This window comes from Zosterops lateralis (assembly GCF_965231275.1).
Source record: "Zosterops lateralis genome assembly, chromosome: Z".
Taxonomy (NCBI): domain Eukaryota; kingdom Metazoa; phylum Chordata; class Aves; order Passeriformes; family Zosteropidae; genus Zosterops; species Zosterops lateralis.
In genome coordinates, this window is record NC_139800.1 from 47,726,226 (window position 1) to 47,747,535 (window position 21,310).

The 21,310-nt window shown below is 38.9% G+C and overlaps 1 protein-coding gene across 1 annotated transcript in view; it reads left to right on the forward strand.

Annotated features, from left to right (window-relative positions):
• The window catches only part of MTAP (methylthioadenosine phosphorylase), a 32,731-nt gene extending 12,042 nt beyond the window's left edge, over positions 1–20,689 (forward strand). The window contains exons 3-8 of the mRNA XM_083884060.1: positions 216–274; positions 2,562–2,729; positions 7,771–7,873; positions 11,864–12,103; positions 12,614–12,736; positions 19,754–20,689. Coding sequence (XP_083740186.1) covers positions 216–274; positions 2,562–2,729; positions 7,771–7,873; positions 11,864–12,103; positions 12,614–12,736; positions 19,754–19,792 — 732 coding nt within the window. The 3' untranslated portion in view covers positions 19,793–20,689. The remainder of the gene's footprint in view (positions 1–215; positions 275–2,561; positions 2,730–7,770; positions 7,874–11,863; positions 12,104–12,613; positions 12,737–19,753) is intronic.
• Positions 20,690–21,310: the final 621 nt, after the last annotated feature.

Sequence of the window (21,310 nt, forward strand, 5' to 3'; positions counted from 1 at the left end):
TTTGTGGTAATCCTTCCTGTCTAAAGTTCGATCTTCCTGTTCCAGGCTGTTTTACTAATCTGCCATATCAAATTACAGAGCTAAAGTATGAAAACATCAGAGTACAATGGTAATCAGTATTTTCTTTCATAACCATTGCACTTATTTTAGGTAGTAGTAAAGGTTTGTAATGTGATTGTCAGGCAGTAACTCATTCTTATGTGCTTGTTTTGCAGCCATCGGATGCTTTGATTTTGGGAAAGATCAAAAATGTGGACTGTGTGCTCTTAGCAAGGTAAATGAGCATTTTAAGGGGTTTGTATTATGCATCTTTAAGTTTTCTCAGAATTTTTTCATTGGATGAACTGAATTTCTACTCTGATGTCATCTTGCTCTGTGAGGTTGCTAGCACAGTCTGGCACAAGTTTGGATTTTTTCATAAGCAAATTTGATGCTGCAAGGACTGAGAGTACTAAAATTGCTGTCTAGGTTAGATAAAAAAATCCAATGGGAGGTATTGCCCTAGTAAGAATGGCAAGCCTGCAAGGCCACTTGCTAGGATGATAGGTAGATGTTACTGATAACCTTATGAATTAATTTATCTGCTCACTATGCTTGCAGATTTCCTTTGTGAAACAGAGAACATGTCAGCTTCAGATGAGCTGTGTTGCTGATACCACTGTAAACTCATCCAAATCATTCCCTTAGATTATTGAGTCCTCTTGCTGTTACAATTAGTTGCTTAGGGGGCTGTACCCTCTGCAGTTCTCCCTCTCTATGTAATTTTTGATGTCATTCAGACATTTTATACTATACTTGAAGGGGTTCTGGAAGCAGGATCTGCAGGTGAACGTGTGGAAATTTCACACTGGTGTTACCATGGATGCCTAGGACCAACGTGCTACTAAGATTAAATGTAAGAATACTAACACAGTTGGTGGCATTTGGGCAGAATGGACAGGGCAGGTGCTGATAACAGGCTCTATTTGCAGGCCAAGTCAAGATAATTAATCAAGCACAGGATCCATCCAGGGAATCTAGGCAGGAACTGCAGAAGGTGAGAGACAAGGCTGTAGCATGTGTCTAAAGCCCATCCCTCTCTGGAGACAAACTACAGCATAGGTCTGAAGTCTGTGAGTGAGTGTGAGTGAGACCAGTTGGGGACTAGCACACTGTGACATAGCTCAGGCCAGGAGCAAAGACTGAGCTTGGAGGCAGGAGCACCCAGGCTCACAGGCTTCAGGAGATTCTGTGGAGGCCCAGGGTGAGACTGGCCAGGGCACTTAGGGCCCAGTGGTGCACTCAGGGCCCTGATTTTTTTAATTTCAGTGTTCTTCCATTAAAGCTGCTGATTGCTAACTGTCTCTGCAACTACACTTCTGTCTGTGGTTTTACTTTTCTTATCTTTCATGGACTTTGCTCATGCTTTTTACTGCACTTGGACAACATTTTTCTTATTTTCTCAAATGAACTACTGAGTCAAATTCTCATAGCTGTACTGTTTCAAACTAGACCTTGGACCACAGATGTCTGAACAGCTTGGCTGTGGTTTACCTTCTCCCTGTGAGTTTACTTTTAGGGCTAAGGTACCTGCAATTTTTTCTTTTGTGTTTAGGCTTCTGAATCAGATTAGGGAAAAAAAGGCATGTGTATTATATAAAAAAGATTATGACAGCAACTGCCATAAAACAATAAATCTATGAGCTTAGTAGCTTATCAGAAGTGGTAATGACAATATGGGAATCCTGACTGACAGTGCTTGATCATGTTGTCTACAGTTCCTGAATGATCAAATTCTTAGGACTTTTTGGCCTCTGAAAAATGTCAGTTGGTAAATTAAATTCCTTCTTTTCTCTTACATGATTGAAAATAATTTTCTAATGTATTTAATCATGTAAGTGAGGTGCTTCTGTAGCAATGCCTGAGGTAGCACAAAAGCTCGTGCTTATAAGGCCAAGTATTTCCTGTCTTGCTGAAAAAGAATACTGCAGCAGTGTGAAGTCATTCTTAAAACTTATGAAAACTGCCAAATCACTTAAAGATCAATGAGAAAAATGTGATGATTCTACTCTTTTCCTTGGAAAGATGACAGATTAGAGCACAGTATTCTGTGATGTGCCACTCTTTCTGTGGGAGAATACAAGCAATGTTTCTGGGCACATTCTTCTTTCTTCAGCAGAAAATCTGTGGAGATGTATTTAAATCTTAAAAACTCCCTGTAGTGCGTGGAAAACGGGTTTCATAATCTATGGAACTGACTTAGAAGATTCAGAGAAAAATGGTTATTTTAGTCTTGAAGCTGCTGTGTTATATTTGAATTGTATTTTTAAGATTCTTTTCATTACAGTCTTGAACTTAAAATTTTGCATTTAAAGAAAATTATACCACTGCTTCTTAAATTGAATTCCAAGAGCAGCTCAATACATTTAGGAAAACAAAATATACTGGAGGTAGCTGAAATGGTCAGTTCCACTTTCAATATTGTTAGGGGAAATATGTTTCCTGAAATTCTCCTTATCTGGGAGAAGGAAGGCAATTTCAGTCTGATTTATTTTACTCTCTTGCTTCATGTATCATTGCAGACATGGAAGGCATCATACAATTATGCCATCAAACATCAATTACCGTGCCAATATTTGGGCATTAAAAGAAGAAAATTGTTCCCATGTATTAGTGACTACTGCCTGTGGTTCATTACGAGAAGAAATACAACCTGGTGATCTTGTCATAATTGACCAGTTCATTGACAGGTGAGTAAGAAGGAGGAAAAAGAGGACAAATGGGGTTGAACCATATAATAACATATTCATGTTACATTAAGTTTTTGTAAAATAAGATGATAGCCTCAGTTCTTCTGTCAAAAAGTGAAATTCATACAAGAAAATATGATAGGAAATGGGAATGCGATTATAAGAAGTTCCATTCTAACAGACACAGAAGTACCAGACTTTGAAGAATGATCATAAATGATCCGTAAAAGAAATCTTTTTCAGATGTGGGAGAGAAACATGAATAAGATCACAGGCCATTCCAAGCTTTATGAAAAATCTGAAATGAAATGGAGAGATACAAGAAAGCATAGTAGTAGTCAGCTAGGAAAAGTATGTATCATAATAATAACATAATGACATAATAATAATAATGCGGTCCTGCACAGGAGAGATAAATGCAACACAGCAAAGGAGAGGCGGTTGTTTTAAAACAAGAATAGATGCTTACATATCTTATTTATTAAGAATCATAAGGAAGTAAATTTGTTTCCAAAGTCTCTGTACGGTAGCCTTGATTATTTGACTAGAAAAATTCAAGCAAAGCTGGGGGCAAAATAAAGCTACATTTAAAGATCACCAACAACACCAATAATTCAAAGATCTGGTTGCACATTTTAAAGGTAAATTTACTTTTAATATTTATAGATGTATTATATCATGAAGTCTTATTTGGGTATTCCACCTAATTTGAAGTACTTAAAATGGCTTATGCAGCTTCTTTGGGCATTTGTGGTGGTGCTGGTAATATTTTATTGCCAACTGAATATGTAAACCTAGATTTGTTCCCGGCACTGCAGTGCTATTCAAGTTTTGACTTACTGATTTTTCTTCTGCATATGTAACTGAAATGCCTTTTTTCATGGGAGAGTGGGTTTTAGATACAGTGTATCTAAATTACTAAGTACCATGCAGGGGCAAGCCCCATATAAAATGATTCCTGTTATACTAGAGTTGATTTATGGGTGAATATCAGCTATATTGCTGATAATGGGTTTTTTTTAGTATTGATACTGATTTATATAGAAAATATATTAAAGAGATTTGGGACATGGTTTGGATGATTGTGAGTCAAGCACCAGTTATTTTGACTGCATTATCACCTAGCAGACTTCTGAGTAAGTGATGAGAGCCTCTCTTTGCCATTGGTGAACCACACCTGGAGTACTGTATCCAGTTCTGGGCTCTATAGTGCAATTTAGACAAGGACATAGTAGAGAGAGCCCAACAGTGGACTGTGAAGATGTGTAAGGACTGGAGCATCTCTCCTAAGAGGAGAAGCTGAGACAGTGGGACTGTTCAGCCTGGAGAAGACTAGACTCAAGGGGAATATTATTGACCTGTAGAAATACCTAAAGGGAGGATGCATAGAAGAAGCCAGGCTCTGTCCAGCAGCACTTAGGATCAGAGACAGTAGGAAAAGACTGAAACACAGGAGGTTCCTTCTGAGCATCAGTGAACACTTTTTACTGAAGGTGACTGAGTACTGGCACAGGTTTCCCAGAGAGGTGGCACAGTCTCCATCCTTGGAGATAACTCAAAGCCATCAGGGTATGGACCTGGACAGCCCATTCTAGGTCAACCTCTGGTGACCTCCAGAGGCCAGTTCTACCTACCATTACTGTTCTGTGATCTGTGTTTTCATTTAGAGTTTATTCAGATGCCCACCAGTAGTAATGTAGCCTATTTATGAGCAATGTTTCATTTGGGCAAGTGAGTTTTCGTTTTGATGTAGGCAAGTGGAAACTTGTTGTGACTTGTTAAATGGCATCAGGAAACCAAAAAGCTTCTCAGAAAAGCATGTGAAAATGTTTCAGTGTGGAAAATTATATGTCATATGAATTTAAAAAATCGTTCCAAACTTGCAGTTTAATTCAGAAAAATGATACATTGTAATAGTCTGTCTCTTTTGACAGCTGAATTTTTGTGTCAAATCTTCTTTTCATCATGTTCTACACCAGGGAATGTTAGACTGCTGGGTCTTTGGAGATAGTCTGCATTTAGCCCTTGACAGCAGTCTAAGAGTGATTGTATTTTATAAGTCATTATGCCAACACCACTGATGGGATGATATGTTCATGGGACAGAATATTTTAATTATACCCCAAAGTCTGAAAACATGGAATTTTTCCAAAATCTCTTCTAATGAAAGATCAAGGTAATGCAAACAGTGTTAATAGTCTTTGAAAGAAGATACTGGTTAAATTTGCAAAAACAGCCAGTAATTTTTCTTGAAAGGTATTCTGGCTTCTGTATAGTGGTTAACCCCTGCCAGGCAGTACACAGAGAAGAAGTTGTGTTCTGAGTGGCAAGGATTTACTGAGGCCATCATTAAAATCAGTGCCTTCTGGTGTCCAGATACCTTTTAGTATCTAGGCTCTCTTTATATATATTCTCAATAGGGAGAATTCCTATTCTTAATTCTCCTTACAGGTGTGAAGCAAAAAGAAGGAATAGTGAATAGGAATGGGAGAAGAGCTAGAACTGTGCAGAAATCTGTAGGCAGCAACTATAATTTGCTCTCCTTGGGCAGGGACACTGAAATTAATAACAGGATTGCAATATAAGGAATTGTGTAGGATTTCTGCCTAGCATGGGTTTCTTACAGTGTGAAACACTGAATGAGTATCATTAGAACTACATAAGATCTCCAAACTTTTGAAAGCCTAATTCTTCAGGTCATTACCACACCTAGTGTTTGATTCTATATATGGTCTCTGCTTTCTTTATGCTTATTATTTTGTGTATTTAAACAATAAAAGATACCATTAATTAAATAAATACAAAAATTCATATATTGTGTTCTCCATGCTTCCAAATCCAAAAATAACCACTTGCTACTATAGGCTGCAAAAGTGGTTCTTTAAAAAGGTACTTCAAAAATCCAGGATAATTTTTTTTTCTGCCTTTGACTCCTGTTAGTTAATCGCAGTACTGTTAGTCAGTTGACTACATCAGACCAATTGTGTGCTTTTGAATACTTCCTGTTTGGTTTGCTGCTCATATTTGCTAGGAAGAGAAGAGCAAGACAGTAACTACTTACTTGAATGACTGAGCTCACTTGTGGAGTTGCAGAAAATAGCTTCCTGTAACAGATGACAGTTTTAATGTTTCTGTTCTCTGTGTCATAAGCAAAACTACAATTACTGCAGTATTGTTACACCCTGTAAATTTATTTTGTAGGAGTTTCTTTCAGTGTCCCTGAAGATGCAGAGCATACTGAGACTGCTTTTTATATGCTTATGCCAGTCTGAATTTAGATTTTGTTCTTTAATTACCAATAGTTTGATAATTCAACATTACTGAAAGAAGGAGTAAGGTGATGATGGAAGTGGTAGAGGACTGTTTGTCACAGATGTAAATGACTAGTTGTTCATTTATTTGAGTTGTATTTTGTTTCCTAGAATCAGTCATAGTCAGAATTGCCAGAAAATCCTTTGTTACTGTGATAAAATCAAAATGAAGGAGCAAAAGCCACCTTACTGTTGGATTAAAAGTGTGGCTGTTGCTGCAGGTACAGGGGCTTAATGTGATTTAATTTCCAGGTGGGTTTAAATTACAACAGATGCAGAACAGAAATTATCTAAGTGTGAACACATGTCGTCCATTGCTCAGAGCAGTATTACTGTTGTTACTTATTCCCGTGCAGTTTGTACGAATAGTGCTAAACGTAGTGGGATTTCTTTAGGAGGCCGTGTAGTCATATGGCCATTCTCTTCAAAGAACACAGGATATCTGAAAGTCAGATATCAATATTTATGCATATTAGACTTTTTCTTGGGCTTTTCTGACTGAAAGTGCCTGACTAACAACATCTGAACTACTATAATGCAGGGAATGGATGGTGGCTTTTACCATTTCTTCCAACTCTTCGTCCAACTCCAATTCATTAGCAGACAAAATAGAAAAATCACATATATTCTATTTGCAACTTTTCATTATCCCATAAAGGAAAAAATAATTTTAGTGTTTCAACTATTGTAACAGCTCTATCTCATTTTCCAGATGTTTTTAATTTGTCCATCTCTTTCTTATTTTATAATCTCATTCTTAAGGCGACCCTAGTGATGCATTTTTTTTGTTGAAAGCTCCTCTGACATATAACTTATATTTAAAATCTTCTTTTAAATCTTTCCTGGTGACTTTATTGAGGAGCTGTTACAAAAAGTATTACCAGCAGATACTTTGTATTTCAACTTTGGATTGAATTTGCTATTCTTTATTTTCTTCGGTAAAGCACAATATGTGACACACTGCCGGGAAGAATGCAATGTCTGAGAACATTGTTCTCAATGATTTGCACCATCCAATTGGATGGCTTAGCTTGAGGAAGTGCATTTGAGGGTAAAGGGGTAGTGGGTAGCAGTTCCATGTGTTCCAAAATGGCATGGTGGATGGTAATTTCAACAGGTTTGACTATTTCCATCCATTGAAAGAAGAGAGAAAGAGGATTCTTCTACTTGGAAGCTGCCACTGCACATGTGTGTAATCTTTCTTAGAGCATGAAGACATCCTGTTCCAAGGTTTTCTTGTTGAGTTTACACTTCCTTTGTGCTGGAAGCTGTTTCCTGTAAATTCCCATCCTTTCAATGTAGGAATGCAATTCTGTGAACAAGTTCTATTTCTACTAGCCTTGAGATTTTATTCCTTCCCTTTCTTAAAGCTTACTTACACTTTTTTCCAGGGGTTACATGCCTGACTGTTAAATTAGCTGATTGTTTTGCAGTAGAATCTCATCACAATAGGGCTGTTTGTGTCATTTAGGAGCAAATCAGCTTTTCACTGTCTTGGTTAACAAAAGATTTTCTTTATGAATTGGCAATGAACTAGGGGGGTAACAGTTTTATACTCTTCAGCTCAATTCTCAAAGGTTTGTACAGAGGAGGAAGAGGATTGCAGGTGGTCACTAATATCACACTGATTTTTTTCTTCTGCTCCCAGAGATTCTGTATTTTTTGATTTGTATCAATGTGTTGCTTTCTCTTTCTGTTGTTCTTTCTAAGCAAGTTTTCTGCTTTTGTAGGACAACTAAAAGACACTGTACTTTATATGATGGACAGCATTCTGCTCTCTCAGGAGTGTGTCATATTCCAATGGCTGAGCCGTTCTGCACCAAAACCAGAGAGGTTAGTGAATTCTGTAATAGTACTAAGAAATGTTTTTATGGCACTTACTTGTGGTATATTAGTCTAATTCTGCATTCTTAAAATACAGAGGCAATATGCATCTCTTTATCCTGTTTCTCAGATACATCATGGTATTAACGGCTAATGTAACATTTGGAAGGCATTGGAAGTAAAAGATCTTGTGTCTGTCTTCTTACGGGAGGTATGCAGAAGAAGTCTGTTGGCAACATAGATTTCCCCAGTCTTAATAACTGGACATAAGATCAAGATCTTTATTTATCAAGTAACCAGCCAAGAAAGCAAAAAAGTAAACAAAGCAGTTGGGATTGGAAATTAGTTCCCTTTTTTTTCTGAATAAAGCTGCACCTATGGTAAAGGCACTCTACTTACTTAAATATTTAAATAATCTTTTAACATTCACAGAAATTGCAGTAGTGCCTTTGTGTGCTGTTGTACATTGTGGAGGTGGGTTGTGGTGGAGAGTCAAGGCTTAGGATGTTAAGCATTGAAACAAGCCAAATTACATTTGCCTTCTATTACTATTTGTTGCTCTCAATTGTGTCACTTGAAGATTTTCAGGCTTCTCAGTCTAGAGAGTGTGAAACACTTCTCTATTTTTCAGCACCTTTATAAGCTTCTGGGACGAGTGTATCTTATTAATATGTCACCTTAATGTATTCCCCTCATGAGGAAAAATTGAGGAAAAAGGAAGGTGAAGGAATGAGAAAAGGAATTAATACATTAAACTGTGTGTTTTGTGGTATTGTGGAAAGCTCTGCTCAGGAGCTGCAAGAAGGTACATTCTTCAGAGGAACAGGAGTACTTACAGAATCAGTCATATTCATCTAAGAGTCCTGCTCTCTGCAATCAAGACAAATTGTGAAGCAGGTGGCACAATCTTTACCCAGAGCATGGATGAATATTTGGGCTACTGAGCTATTCTGCTTTTGTCACCAAATTGCTTCAGAGTCATTATGTGTTATTTTTGTTAATTGACCACACTGTGGTTTAACTGGGAGTCAAGGTGTTTTACAATGAGCTAAAGATACTTGAAGTCTTATGGAGAAACAAATGTATATTACACATGTGCATGCTTTTGCCCTTCTTTCATTGATGAGTAAATTAGGAAAAATACTTTGTCTTGCAAGAAGAGCCTAGCCACATGCTCTTACCAAAGATTAGTTGGTATTTTGTTACTTTCTACTGTGAGCATGATGTCATGTCACAGCAGATGCAAGGAGCTTATTAAGAAATGGATTTAAAAGTGTTATTACTTTAATGATTGGCAGTACTTCACATTGTCATTTTTTAAAAAAGTAAGTACTCATACATAAGACTTTTCCTGAGACTGCAGGGAACACATGCAAAGACTAGTTTTCTTTCAGTTGTTAACTAGCTAGAGATGTTTTTTGGGTTTTACATTTTTTGAAAAGTCAGCATGGAAATGTGCCTTTTCAAACAGAGAAAAAGCATTTAGGTACTCCCCAGTCTCACATGTGATCATTATTATCTCATTAACCTGTGCATTCTAATCAGCCTGAGAGATGTTTTAAAGAACATATGGATTTTGAGCTCTTTGTGAGACTGAGAAAGGAGTATTTTCACTTAATTTGAAAATACCAGATAAAAGTGAATTAATTTTTTTTTTTACTGAAACTATGTCTGAAAATTATTGGGATAATTTCAGTGCAATTTATCCTAATTTAGAGGAGTTTTGTAAATAAATGCAATAAGAATAAAAAATGCAAAATTGTGAATGTAACATATTTAAGGAACATCTGAAACCAAATTGTATTGCATTTGTGCAAATACATTAAAATGATCTGGTTTAGTTGGTTTATGCACTGTAAATTAAATGAGAACCTAAATGAAGTTAATCTTTTTCTCTCAGAAGTCTTGAATAATGTAGGGTATCTTGGGTATTGGTGCTTTTAGAAAACTGAGGCTCAACACAACATCTTATAGGCAGTAAAGTTAGAACTTAGTAAAGAGTTTCAGAAAGGTACTGCTCACTTGTGGTTATGTCACGTCAGTTGGTCTGTTGATTTATCAACAATGTAATTAACTGGCATTCAGCTAAACATATATTCAGAATTAAAAGCATCAATAGAGGAAAATATTAGGTGTGATTAATTTTAGATCAACTTACAGCACAGAGTGAATCACAGAATATTAAGGGGTTGTAAAGGATCTTAAAGATTATCTAGTCCCAATTGCCACTGCCATGTGCAGGGGTACCTTCCACTAGAACAAGTTGCTCAAGGTATAATCCAACCATGCCTTGAACACTGCTGGTGTTGCAGCATCCACAGCCTCCCTGGGCAGCCTGTCATAGTGTCTCACCACCCTCACAGCAAAAAGTTTATCCTAATATCTAACCTAAATTTTCCCTCTTTCAGTTTGCACCTGTTATTCCTTGTTTTATCACTACAATTCCTGACGAGGAGTCCCTCTCCACCTTCCCTGTAGAACCCTTCAGATATTGGAAGGCTGCTGTGAGGTTTCCCCACAGCTTTCTCTTCTGCAGGCTGAACACCCCCAGCTTTCTCAGCCTGTCTTCATAGGGGAGGTGCTTCAGTCCTCTTATCAATTTCGTGGCCTCCTCTGGACTTGTTCCAACAGTTCCATGTCTTTCTTACAGTAAGGACCCTGGAGCTGGATGCAGTGTTCCAGTAGGGTCTCACCAGAACAGAGCAGAGGGGCAAAATCCCTTCCCTTACCCTGCTGGCCATGCTGCTTTGGATACAGCCCAGGATCCCACTGCCAGTGTGCTGTGAGGGCACATTGCTGAGTCATGTTGAGTTTTTCATCATCCATTTCCCCGAAGTCCTTCTCAGCAGCGCTGCTTTCAGTTGCTTTTTCCAACCTGTAAGTGTTTCAGGTGTTGCCACAACCCAGGTATATAGTGCAGAATTACCTGTTTACGTGCATCTGCAGTGGCAGATGTGGGTACTCCAGCTCCATGTTGTTGTGCTGCTCCACAAAATCCACTGCTCCACACAATCCACACTGATCCACATGCCAGGGAGAAGGCATCTCACATGTAACTCTGTTGCTGCTTGTTGCATATGTTTGTGTTGAGTGCAGGCTTCTCACAGTGTTTTGCAGGAAGCTGTTCCATGTGGCATAAGTCATAATGCTAAGAAGTTGATTCTAGTGGTTTCAGACTAGGTTTTTCACTACTGCTGTGTTATTAAAGTCCCTCCTGGCCTACCACAATTTTTGGTGGTGCTTTTGTTTTCTTTTCTATCTCTCTTTTTTTGTTGATGGCCATTTTAAATAGATGTCATCCTAGTTCCTTTCACTTTCCTACTCAGGAAAGTGATGGGTATCCTAGCCCCATTTACTAGGCTGATATCCTTTTATTCCAGCTGTATCAACTGGCATTTTCCAGGCCAATTACCAAGAGACAAAGTCAGAATTATTCTACCATATATGAGGTTCTCATTGGAGCTAAAAAACCTGATGGAAGTACACACTTTATGTCCAGTATACAGCTCAGCCACTGGATGGGAAAATGTAATAATTTCTGTACAGATTCCCAGGGTACTCTTTTGAAGTATGTGCTTGTAGAGTTTTATTTTCAAAATGTAAATTTCCTGCTACTGTTTACACTGGCTCAGCTCCACCATGTGATAATGTAGTGCTCAGTGGAATGCTTTTACCTGCAGTTCTGCTTGCAGTGTAGGCACAGTCTAAATGTGCAAAAAAATTCTGTTTCCCAGTCTTCTTGGTCTGTATTGAAAGCAGTAATCCATCTGATACTAACAAATTCAGATGAATTCAAATACATCCCTCTTGGTAGGATAATTAATTTTTCTTGTTGGGTGAGGAAAACAAAACTCACCTTTGGTTTTGGACAGCTGTAGCATATGAAATATGACTACTTTGTATAAAGCTAACTTCTTTTGTGTGCAGGTTTTTGATGGGATGCAAAAGCAGTGCATGAGGGGAATTATTTCCTTTCCTCGACACTGTCATGTTTTGCAGGTTCTTATTGAGACTGCCAAGAAGCTGGGGCTCCAGTGTCATTCCAAGGGAACAGTGATCACAATTGAAGGTCCACGTTTCAGCTCTCGAGCAGAAAGCTGTATGTTTCGCAGTTGGGGAGCTGATGTTATCAACATGACTACAGTGCCTGAAGTGATTCTTGCCAAGGAAGCTGGAATGAGTTATGCTAGTATTGCCATGGCAACAGATTATGACTGCTGGAAGGAACATGAAGAAGCAGTGAGTGAAACTTCTTTCCTCTGGTGTTGTCCTAAGGGATTTGGATGAAAATGTGTAGGTTTTGACAAGAGATGACATACTGTACTAAATCTGTTCTTAATTACATTAGTATCCCTGAGTTATTCTTGATGCATGATTGTGAAAGAATAGACTCAATTGTTGCTATCTCATTCATTTTTATAAACCTGCCATTTTCATAAACCTTTTGTTTCCTGTTGTCTGAATCAGGGGATCTGTGAGCATGAAGCTCATAAATTCTGTGTGTGACTTGTCTTCCTATGATTGGTCTAGTGCTTTTTCTTTTGCAGCTCTCTGCAAAACAATGCATATGTTTTAGTTCTCCTATTTGTTTGCAGTATACAAGTATAAATCACACAAAACATTTGTACTATGTAAAAAGACTGATATTCTAAGGTTTCACTTTTACACTTCTGAGTTAAATTTATTTGGATGTTTAAAATGTGTGCCTTCAAAATTGAGAGACACCACTCAGTTGTATTGTATTTTTAGGTTTCAGTGGATAAAGTTTTAAAGACGCTGAAAGGGAATGCAAATAAGGCTACAAGCATACTCCTTACTGCTATACCTCAGATAGGCTCCATGGAATGGACCAACACCCTGCACACTCTGAAAGTAAGTACCCAAATGAGGCTGATGAGTAGCAGGAGGAGTGTATGTGTGTGCACACATAACACAGGTGTATGTTACAGGATGTTTTTGCTTAAATCAAAATGTTTCAGAGTAAATACTTCAAGAAACCAAATTCATTCAAGAAGGGCAAACAGATTCTTGCAAGTTTTGTTGCCAAGGTCTAGCTTCAGTTTTAGGTCAAGGTCAGGTTTCAGTTTTGGAAAAAGTTTAAAAAAACCAGATAGCTATATATGGTTGATGAAGTGAGACATCAACCATAAGATATTCATAAGGCACAAACAAACAAGATACAAAGTAAGATACAAATATATGTGAGTATCCAGATGAAACCCTGATCTTGCATCATAGGACAAAAGAGAGTCAAGTGGAAGAGACTGAACCAAACCAAAAACATTATGTTCACTTTATTATGTAGAAGAGGAAAAGTCTTAAAAGGTATTGGGTAACAACCAGATTAAAGTTGTTAGAATTGTGTTCTCTATAGGTTTTAAGTCCAAGGTTCATGAAAAAATATGGGAAAGAGAAACATTTTGCAATATACTGGCGAGGGAGATCTTAAGCAGATGTTTTCTTAGACAAGGTTAGTTGTGGTTTTTTATCACCTGTATTTCACAGGCATACTTGAGATTCATTTGTGTCTATAACAAAGAGGGGAAAAAAACAATGTTAAAACAGTTTGGATGTCTACCCAGCTCCTCAACAAATAAGGGTTGAGATAAGGACCAGGAGAGATCATTCAACAAATACTTTCAAAACAGGCTCAGCTTAGAGATATTAATTGGATTTGTTGCTAACAAAATCAGAGCAGGATAATTCTACCCCTGGCCTCTGTAAGTCACATATTTAAGAATTATCATCAAAATTACGCTCAACAATAATCCTTAGTTAGAAAAACAAAAAGCTACTAAACTAAATAGAAGAAAAAATTCTCTACACTAAATCTAAGGCATAATCACTACACAGAACCAAAAAGACAAATTACGCAATAAATCCACCCCTAGATTTTTCACTGCAATTGCAATACAAATTTCCCACTACATTCTACTTAATTTTGTGATTTAATACTTGTTTTTCTGAAATAATTATTTATTTCTATACAAATAATTATTTCTCCCAATTAATATCCTTATCTCAAAGTCCTCATGGTTGCCGGCATTCTCCACCAAAAATATCATTATTTTGACACTGGCCAAATGCCAGTGCAGCCACAAAAAGTCATTCACTAATTAACTCTGCTGTAGTCAAGCAGGGGAGGGGGAAACAAAATGAAATTAAAAGGCTCATGGGGTGAGATACAGATTAGGAGAAAACACTCTGAGGGCAAAACAGGCTCAATACTTCAAAAGGTATAATGAGAATTTTATTAACAGAATTAAAAGAGGATAATGAGAACTAAAGCCTTTAGAACACCTTTCCTCCACTTCTTCCCCTACACCAGCCCTTCTTTCCTTCCTACCAACAGCACAGGGAGACAAAGCATGAGCTTTTTTGTCAGTTTATCACATCTAAAAATCTTTCTTCAGTTCACTTAGGCAGGAGAGTCTGTTTTGCTGTGTCGTGGGGTCCTTCCCATGGGAGATAGTTTTCTGTGAACTTCTGTAACATGATTCTAATTTTCATGAATAGCAGTCCTGCCCAACCTGCTGCAACATGAGTTCCTTCCATGGGCAAGCAGTTTTCCCTCAACTGTTTTTTTGTGGGCTTCTCTCTCTCTCTGTTCAAGCCTGTCACCAGATCACAGGTTTTCAGCATCCACATGCTCCAGTGCGAGCTCCTTTTTCTCACAGGCTGTGTGAATCACAGCCTATCTCACAGGGTGAATTCTGCATCCCCCCATGCACATCATGAATTACAGGGAAACAGTTTGTTATATTATATTCCTCACCACCGTTTGCAGAAGAATCCCAGCTCCGATGCCCAGAGCACCTCCCCCTCCCTCCTTTTCACCGCCCTTAGTGTCGCCATGTTGTTCTCCTGTGTCTTCATTTTTTCCCTTTTCTTTGTTTCAGGAGAGAAATGATGTCTGTAGGATTATTTGTTCCAACTTATATATCAATTGAAAAGTTTTTATGGAGCTCTGCAGCGCTGAAAGATTGATCTTGTCCAGGCTCTGCTTCAGGGAGCTGCTTGCCCTGCCTCTCACTGCTGGTCACATTGTCCCCTCTGACACCAGCTCCATTTAGTGCCTCTCTTTGTGCAGGGCACCGAAAAAGAGAAGCTGCTGCGCTGCTTCTGCCCTTCTGTTTGTGGTGCAGCAGGGCAGAAGGGGCCAGGCAGGCAAAGGCCATTTCTGGCCGTGCCACAACAGCAGCAGCCGCGTGGCCTCTCCTGACTGGGCCACCCCAGTCTCATCTGCGGGGTTGCTCCCAGCGCCAAGCTGTGGGGCCACTCTGGGTGCCAGGATAGTCCCTTGCAGCATGGTCTGGCAGCCCTGCCAGGAAGGGGACCAGTGGCCCCTGCTGCCACCCCTCCAAGGAGAGGAAGAAAATAGAGTTCCAATCGTTTTATCTTTCTTAAATATGTTATCAAAGTGGCAGTACCAGGTTATCTAATTGGCTTAGCAGTGTGCCTGTTCTCAGAGTGAGCCAGCGATTGGTTTTGCAAGGCACAGAGGAAGCTTTTAGCAGCTCCTCACAGAAAATCACTTATATGGCTGGCTTCCTCCCTCCTCACCAAAAATCAAGCCATGCAAAACCACTACAGTCATTCATCAAATACTGTCACAAGCAAAACAGGCTCAGCTTAGAGATATTAATTGAATTTATTGCTAACAAAATCAGAGCAGGGTAATGAGATATAAAATAAACCCTTAAAAACCCTCCTTCCAGCTCTACCTCCTACCCCAGCAGTGCAAGGAGACAGGGAATGGGGGTTATGGTCAGTTCATCACCCAAGGATGCTCCCACTGCTCAGGGAGAGGAGTTCACCTGCTGCATGTTGGGGTCCCTCCCACAGGAGATGGTTCTCCATGAGCTTCTCTGATGTGGATCCATCTCACTAGTCCCCCTCAAACTGTTGCAGTGTGGGTCACTCTTCCATGGGGTGCAGTCCTTCAAGGACAGGCTGCTCCAGCCTGGGAGCAAGGCCCTTCTCTCCACAGGTCTCTCACAGAGTCACAGGCTCCTCCAGGCACCCATGTGCTCCAGCATGGGCACCTCCACGGGCTGCAGGTGGATCTCTGCATCCCCTGTGGATCCCCACGGGCTGCAGGGGCACAGCTGCTTCATCATGGCCTGCACCATGGGCTGCAGGGGAATCTCTGCTCCAGTGCCTGGAACAACTCCTGTCCCTCCTTCTCCACTGACCTTGGTGTTTGCAGACTTGTTCTTCTCACATGTTCTCTCCCTGCTAATCTCTAATTATTTCCAATTGCAGTTGCAATTACAACTGCACAACCCCTTTTTGTTTTGAATTCTTCTTAAATATATTATCACAGAGAAATTACCGTCATTTCTAATTGGCCCAGCCTTGGCCAGCAGCACATCCATCTTTGGAGCCACCAGGGATTGGCTCTGCTGGGCATGGAAGAAGCTTCCAGCAGCTTCTCACAGAGGCCACCCCTGTAGCCCGTTTTTACCAAAACCAGGCCATGCAAAACCAGTGCATCATATCAGTGATTCTCATCTTCAGTTTACTTAATGTCATGAAGGGAAGACGTATTTAGTAAAATTCCCCTGGGGCACTTTTTAAGCCTAAATTACAAGGTCCGGTTTGTAGAACTCTAACCCAAATTCTTGAAATCAGTCTTTTGCCAGTTCTTTACTGAAAAACCTACTTTTCGTTAGGAGTGCCTGAATTATCTTTATGAATCTTTCTCACCTGATTATCTGGAGCAGTTATTTTAATGTTTAGTCTATACATATGAGAGAGGTAACAGACTTTTTCCTTTCCCTTTTGCATCCTTTAGGAATGGATGGATAAGGGAGGCAACAAAATCACTATTGCTTCTTCCCTCTAATCCACAGAAAACATTTTCAGAGGATGGGACTGCACTTTTTAATACAGGTGCAAAGCTATACAGCAAACTCAGGGTTTGAACAAATAATGTAAAATCTGCTAGATATTCCTCAGGCACTTTTTTTCATATTGGCATGAAAGGAAATGATTCCCAAGTCTATTATGCAGTTTAAGTACTGATGAACCTGCCTTGATTTCTAGCGGGTATACTTCAGTGAGCAGTGTCCTCTTGTGTTCCTTTGCACGATTGTCTTGAATCTTCATTGGGAGTGAAAGAAAACTGGCACTACATTTGCAATGTTCCTGCTCGATGAATACCAGCTGTTCTTTCAGTTCATTGTCAAGTGCTTCTTCCAGCTGGGATCCCCTAAGTACTGTTTGCTGAAAGAAGAAAATGTGATGCACCAGAGGAAGAGCCACTCCGTCCTAATCTTAATGCTTTTTCTCTTAAATATCTACTGCCTCATATCAATGATGAATATTGAGATAGTTTCACTTGCAATTCTTGGGTGCTTAAGTTCTTTGCAGGTAGGTTGAGAAAGGGAGTTGATCTGAAGGCACTGGAAGGGCTGGAAACAGGCATTGGGGATTGAAATTTTCTATCAACAAAGTAGGAGCCACAAATGTTAATTACTTGAAAGAACAAGAACTCTGGAATAATGAGAAATTCTGACGTTCCAGAGGCTTTAGAGGCTTCCTTTAATTTTATATAAGAACATCAGGATAGGCTAAAAATGATCCTGTTTGGAGAATTCCATGATGATAAAGCAGGTGAAGAATTGGTGTTAACAAATCGGAGAGGCAATTTTGCAGGGAAGCAAAGAGAAAGATACATGTATGTGCCTCTGTACAAGAGTGTAGTTGAACCATAAAGAGTTTTTTAAAACTATTGTCTCGTAGTATACTTCATTATATTTTATAGTGGGAATTTTGAAGGCCAGATGATGGAGTTATTTGAACTGATCTCTTTTGGAGACACCTTTTCTTAGAGCTTGAAGGCAGCACCCTCTTGCATGCTCTGTGGAAATGTGTTAAGGACACAGACAAGGAGCAAGCTGAGTAAGACTACAGCTGGTACACTACTATCAGTGACAACATATATGCAGGCCATAGCCATGCAATAATACAAAAGACCACTGACAGAGTCAGAATACAACCTGAGCAGGGTGGTAGAAGCAGTCCAGATGAGATGGTCTTCCTGAAGCAGTGATCCTGTAGAAAGGTCTGGTAACTCTGGTCCTCTGGGAATCCAGTGGGTAAGGGTTACTTGTACTGTCCCAAATCCCAGTTTATATCCAGGTGAGAATGCTTGGCTCCTCCCCCTGGGCAGAGCGTCTCACAATGGGATGATGAGTCATGAAGTGGGTCCTTGGTGGCCCATTAAACAGAGATAACTCCTGGAGGGAGTTACCTGTGAGTCATGGGCAAGGCGTTGATGGGCCATTAGCAGAAGACAGCCCAAAGGAAGGGGTCCTGGGAAGAACACTGCCCCACCTGGTTCCAACAGTTCATGAAGATGGTGATAGAATAAATACTTTGTCTACATCCTACACTACAACCCAGGGCAGCTACAAAGAAAGAACCCAGATAGAAGTGCAGGTATGTTAGGAATGTTTTCAGGACAATGGCAGCTTGTCTATAGTTGACAATTGGAAGAGATGTCAAGGATAACAAGAACTGCAGCCAATGCATTAATAACAAAAACTTATCACATAAAACGGGCTCATTGCCCATGAAGTAAATTAATTAGTGAGAGCAGACAATTTCATATGGGAACTGATAAAATAGACTTTTTTTTATCTTCGCTACAAAAAGTATTAGTTAGAAAAGAACTGTCCTGTTGAAAAGAATTTTAGCTCATCATAACTGGGAATTGAGCTCTGTACCCATATCAGCAGACAATCTGAACTATAATGGTAAAAAGAATGTCCTGTTAGAACTGAGACTTTTTACAGTGTGGCTGTAAGAAGTTGAGCTTGTGCTAAGATGTTAGAGCTTTTGTGAGTGCTCCTCAGGTAAATTTCTTGGCTGTGTGAGGAAGCGTGCTGGTACTACTTGCCTTTTTCTTGAACTTCTCTACCAGCCTTTGAGAAATGGTATTTGTCAAATCTCTGATACAAGGAATAATGATGTATTTTGAGAGCTGTGGTATGTGAATACTCTAGGGTAGTTTAGATTACGTAAGGTAACTGCAGATGTGTTTCAATACACTTCATCAGGCAGTCACTTGGGCATTTATGTGATTTGACAGGTAACAAGTTGAAGGGCATAAAGCTTAGTATTTTTTCAGTCATTTTTGCTAGTCTGTCTCAAACTGAAACTTATATTCCCAAGTTCTGTATATAGAACTCTAATCTTGTAAATATTTTTAAATTATTTTCTTCCTCAAAAAGTATCTCAGTGAAATCAATGAATGTACATTGATCAGACTATGTTGACTCAGGTGATTAAAGTGGAGGAGAATTCATCAGGGTTTCACTTCAACTGTAGTTGCATTGGTCTACATGCAGGGGTGCTTGTAGGCCAAGGACTTCTCACAAAAGCTGAGATTAAAATGTTTTTCAGACCTTGCCCTTGAATGTGGCTGATGTCAAAGTTGCCTGTCCCTGTGTAACTTGAGTAGTTTGTTCACTCACAGTCAGTGCCATCTGACTGGTTTCTGTTCTTGATTTCTGTACTTCAGAATTAATGGAAAGTCCTGTGGAAGTCACAGAAAGCATGCTATGCAATTTTTCTTTTGTAGTCTGTGAGCACAAAGTCCCTAATTTAGTGGTTTTACAATATGATTGTTTTTCTCCATACCAATAAGCCTATCATGCTGCTTTGGAAAAGTTGTAATGAAAACTTCTTGTGTATGTATGCCCTCCTTGTAATTATATTGGCTTCTGTGGTGTTGGAAAAAGTTGGAGATACTGTGCATATGAAAGGAGTTACACCTGTTTGTAACCCAAATGGAACCTACGCAGTCTACCTTTACAATGAAAAGTAATTCTCTCTGTATTGGCAAAAGAAGCATTTATCTCCTGTGACTTTGTATTTCAGACAATGGTGCAGTGTTCAGTCATCCTCCCAAAGCAGTAACAACCTGGATGGACCATGAAGTTTCAGTGCTTTCAAGGAAGAGTGGATCACTTTTGAACTTTCAAAGGTTATAATATCTTCAAAAATTGTTACAAGCTTAAAAGAATGGACTAAACAATGACCAATGATCATGTGTAAGGCTGCTGTTAAAATACTTGGTTTGATCACATATAAGATTAAAAGGTTAAAATTAGATTTTGAGTATGTTTTCATCTATAAATACCCCCACTGACAAAGTCTGACAGTGGTCAGAGAAAAAGTCAGTATCCTCTTTTCAGTGGAACCTTTTAACTGATGGTAGAAAGGAAAGTCTAAGTAATATTGTTGTTGCAATTTCATAAAATAAGATCTAAGAATGCAGATTCACAGGCTGTTTGTGTTGCTGTTTCTACCTCCCATCTTTTCCTTCAACAAGTTACAGTTACAGTTCACCTCAGAAACATATCAGAAACATAACAGAAAAACTGAACAAACAACTTCAAATTAAAATTACTATTTTTATACATTATCCATATTTTTTATTCCAGTAATTTTTTTAAAGCAGCATATTTGTTTTGTATGCTAGAAGACATGGTTTAATAATTGTAGTGGTTCTGTCACAGCAGCAGTTGTGTAATGAGTCAGTGTTGGAGACCTAATTAATACCTAAACCAAATTTGTGCCTGAAGATGTACTTATGTGACTTACAGAACTGTACTTTGCTGAGAGTGTCCCAAGCACTGGGACACTCTGCTGGCCATTTTCTGCTTCATTGAACAGCTCCAATTTTAGTTCCTGTATTAAGTGATGAATGTGCTCAAGTGGTTTGAATGTATGCATTTCAATTTTTTAATACAGTTTTATTTTAATAAAATAACCTGCTATTTCCGGTCTAGTAAATAAAACAAATGAAACATATACTTCTCCAAGATGTGTGGAAATTGAGGGGGGTGGTTTATTTACTTGTAGTCATTATGTATCACAATGATTTTTGCCTTTCATGGAGCAGGTTGGCAATGATACCTTGTAAACAGCACTTTCAGAAAGACATTTTTTAAAACATACTGTGCTGCTTAGAATTTTAGGTTCTATGTTCCTGAACAGCAGGGGTTGCTGAGGCAGAATTGGATCAGAATGCAAGGAAAAGATCAGAAACATGAATGGTAAGAATCCTCATAATACTGTAAAAAAAAAAAAAATCTAATCCGAAGGAAAATAGAAGAAAGCAGGTACACAACCATTATAGCTTCCTAATCTTTTTCTGTTAGACACCTGGTCTCCTGCTTGTGAAAGCCTTTAGATCTGGATGTATTCTTCCTAGCAAAACCAGTAGAGGTGTTTTTCAGATACTGGCGAAAATAGCTTAACCAATTTTCTGTATTTCCTGATGCTTTTTTAAAAACCTGGATTGCAGGAGCAAGAACTTGAACATATCTTTCATTACCTTCTACTAAGCCAAATCATGTCTCTGGCCCTAAGAATGGTTTGCATTTTTACCTTTCTTCCATAGGCACTTTTGAGGAAATGGATCAGAGCCAG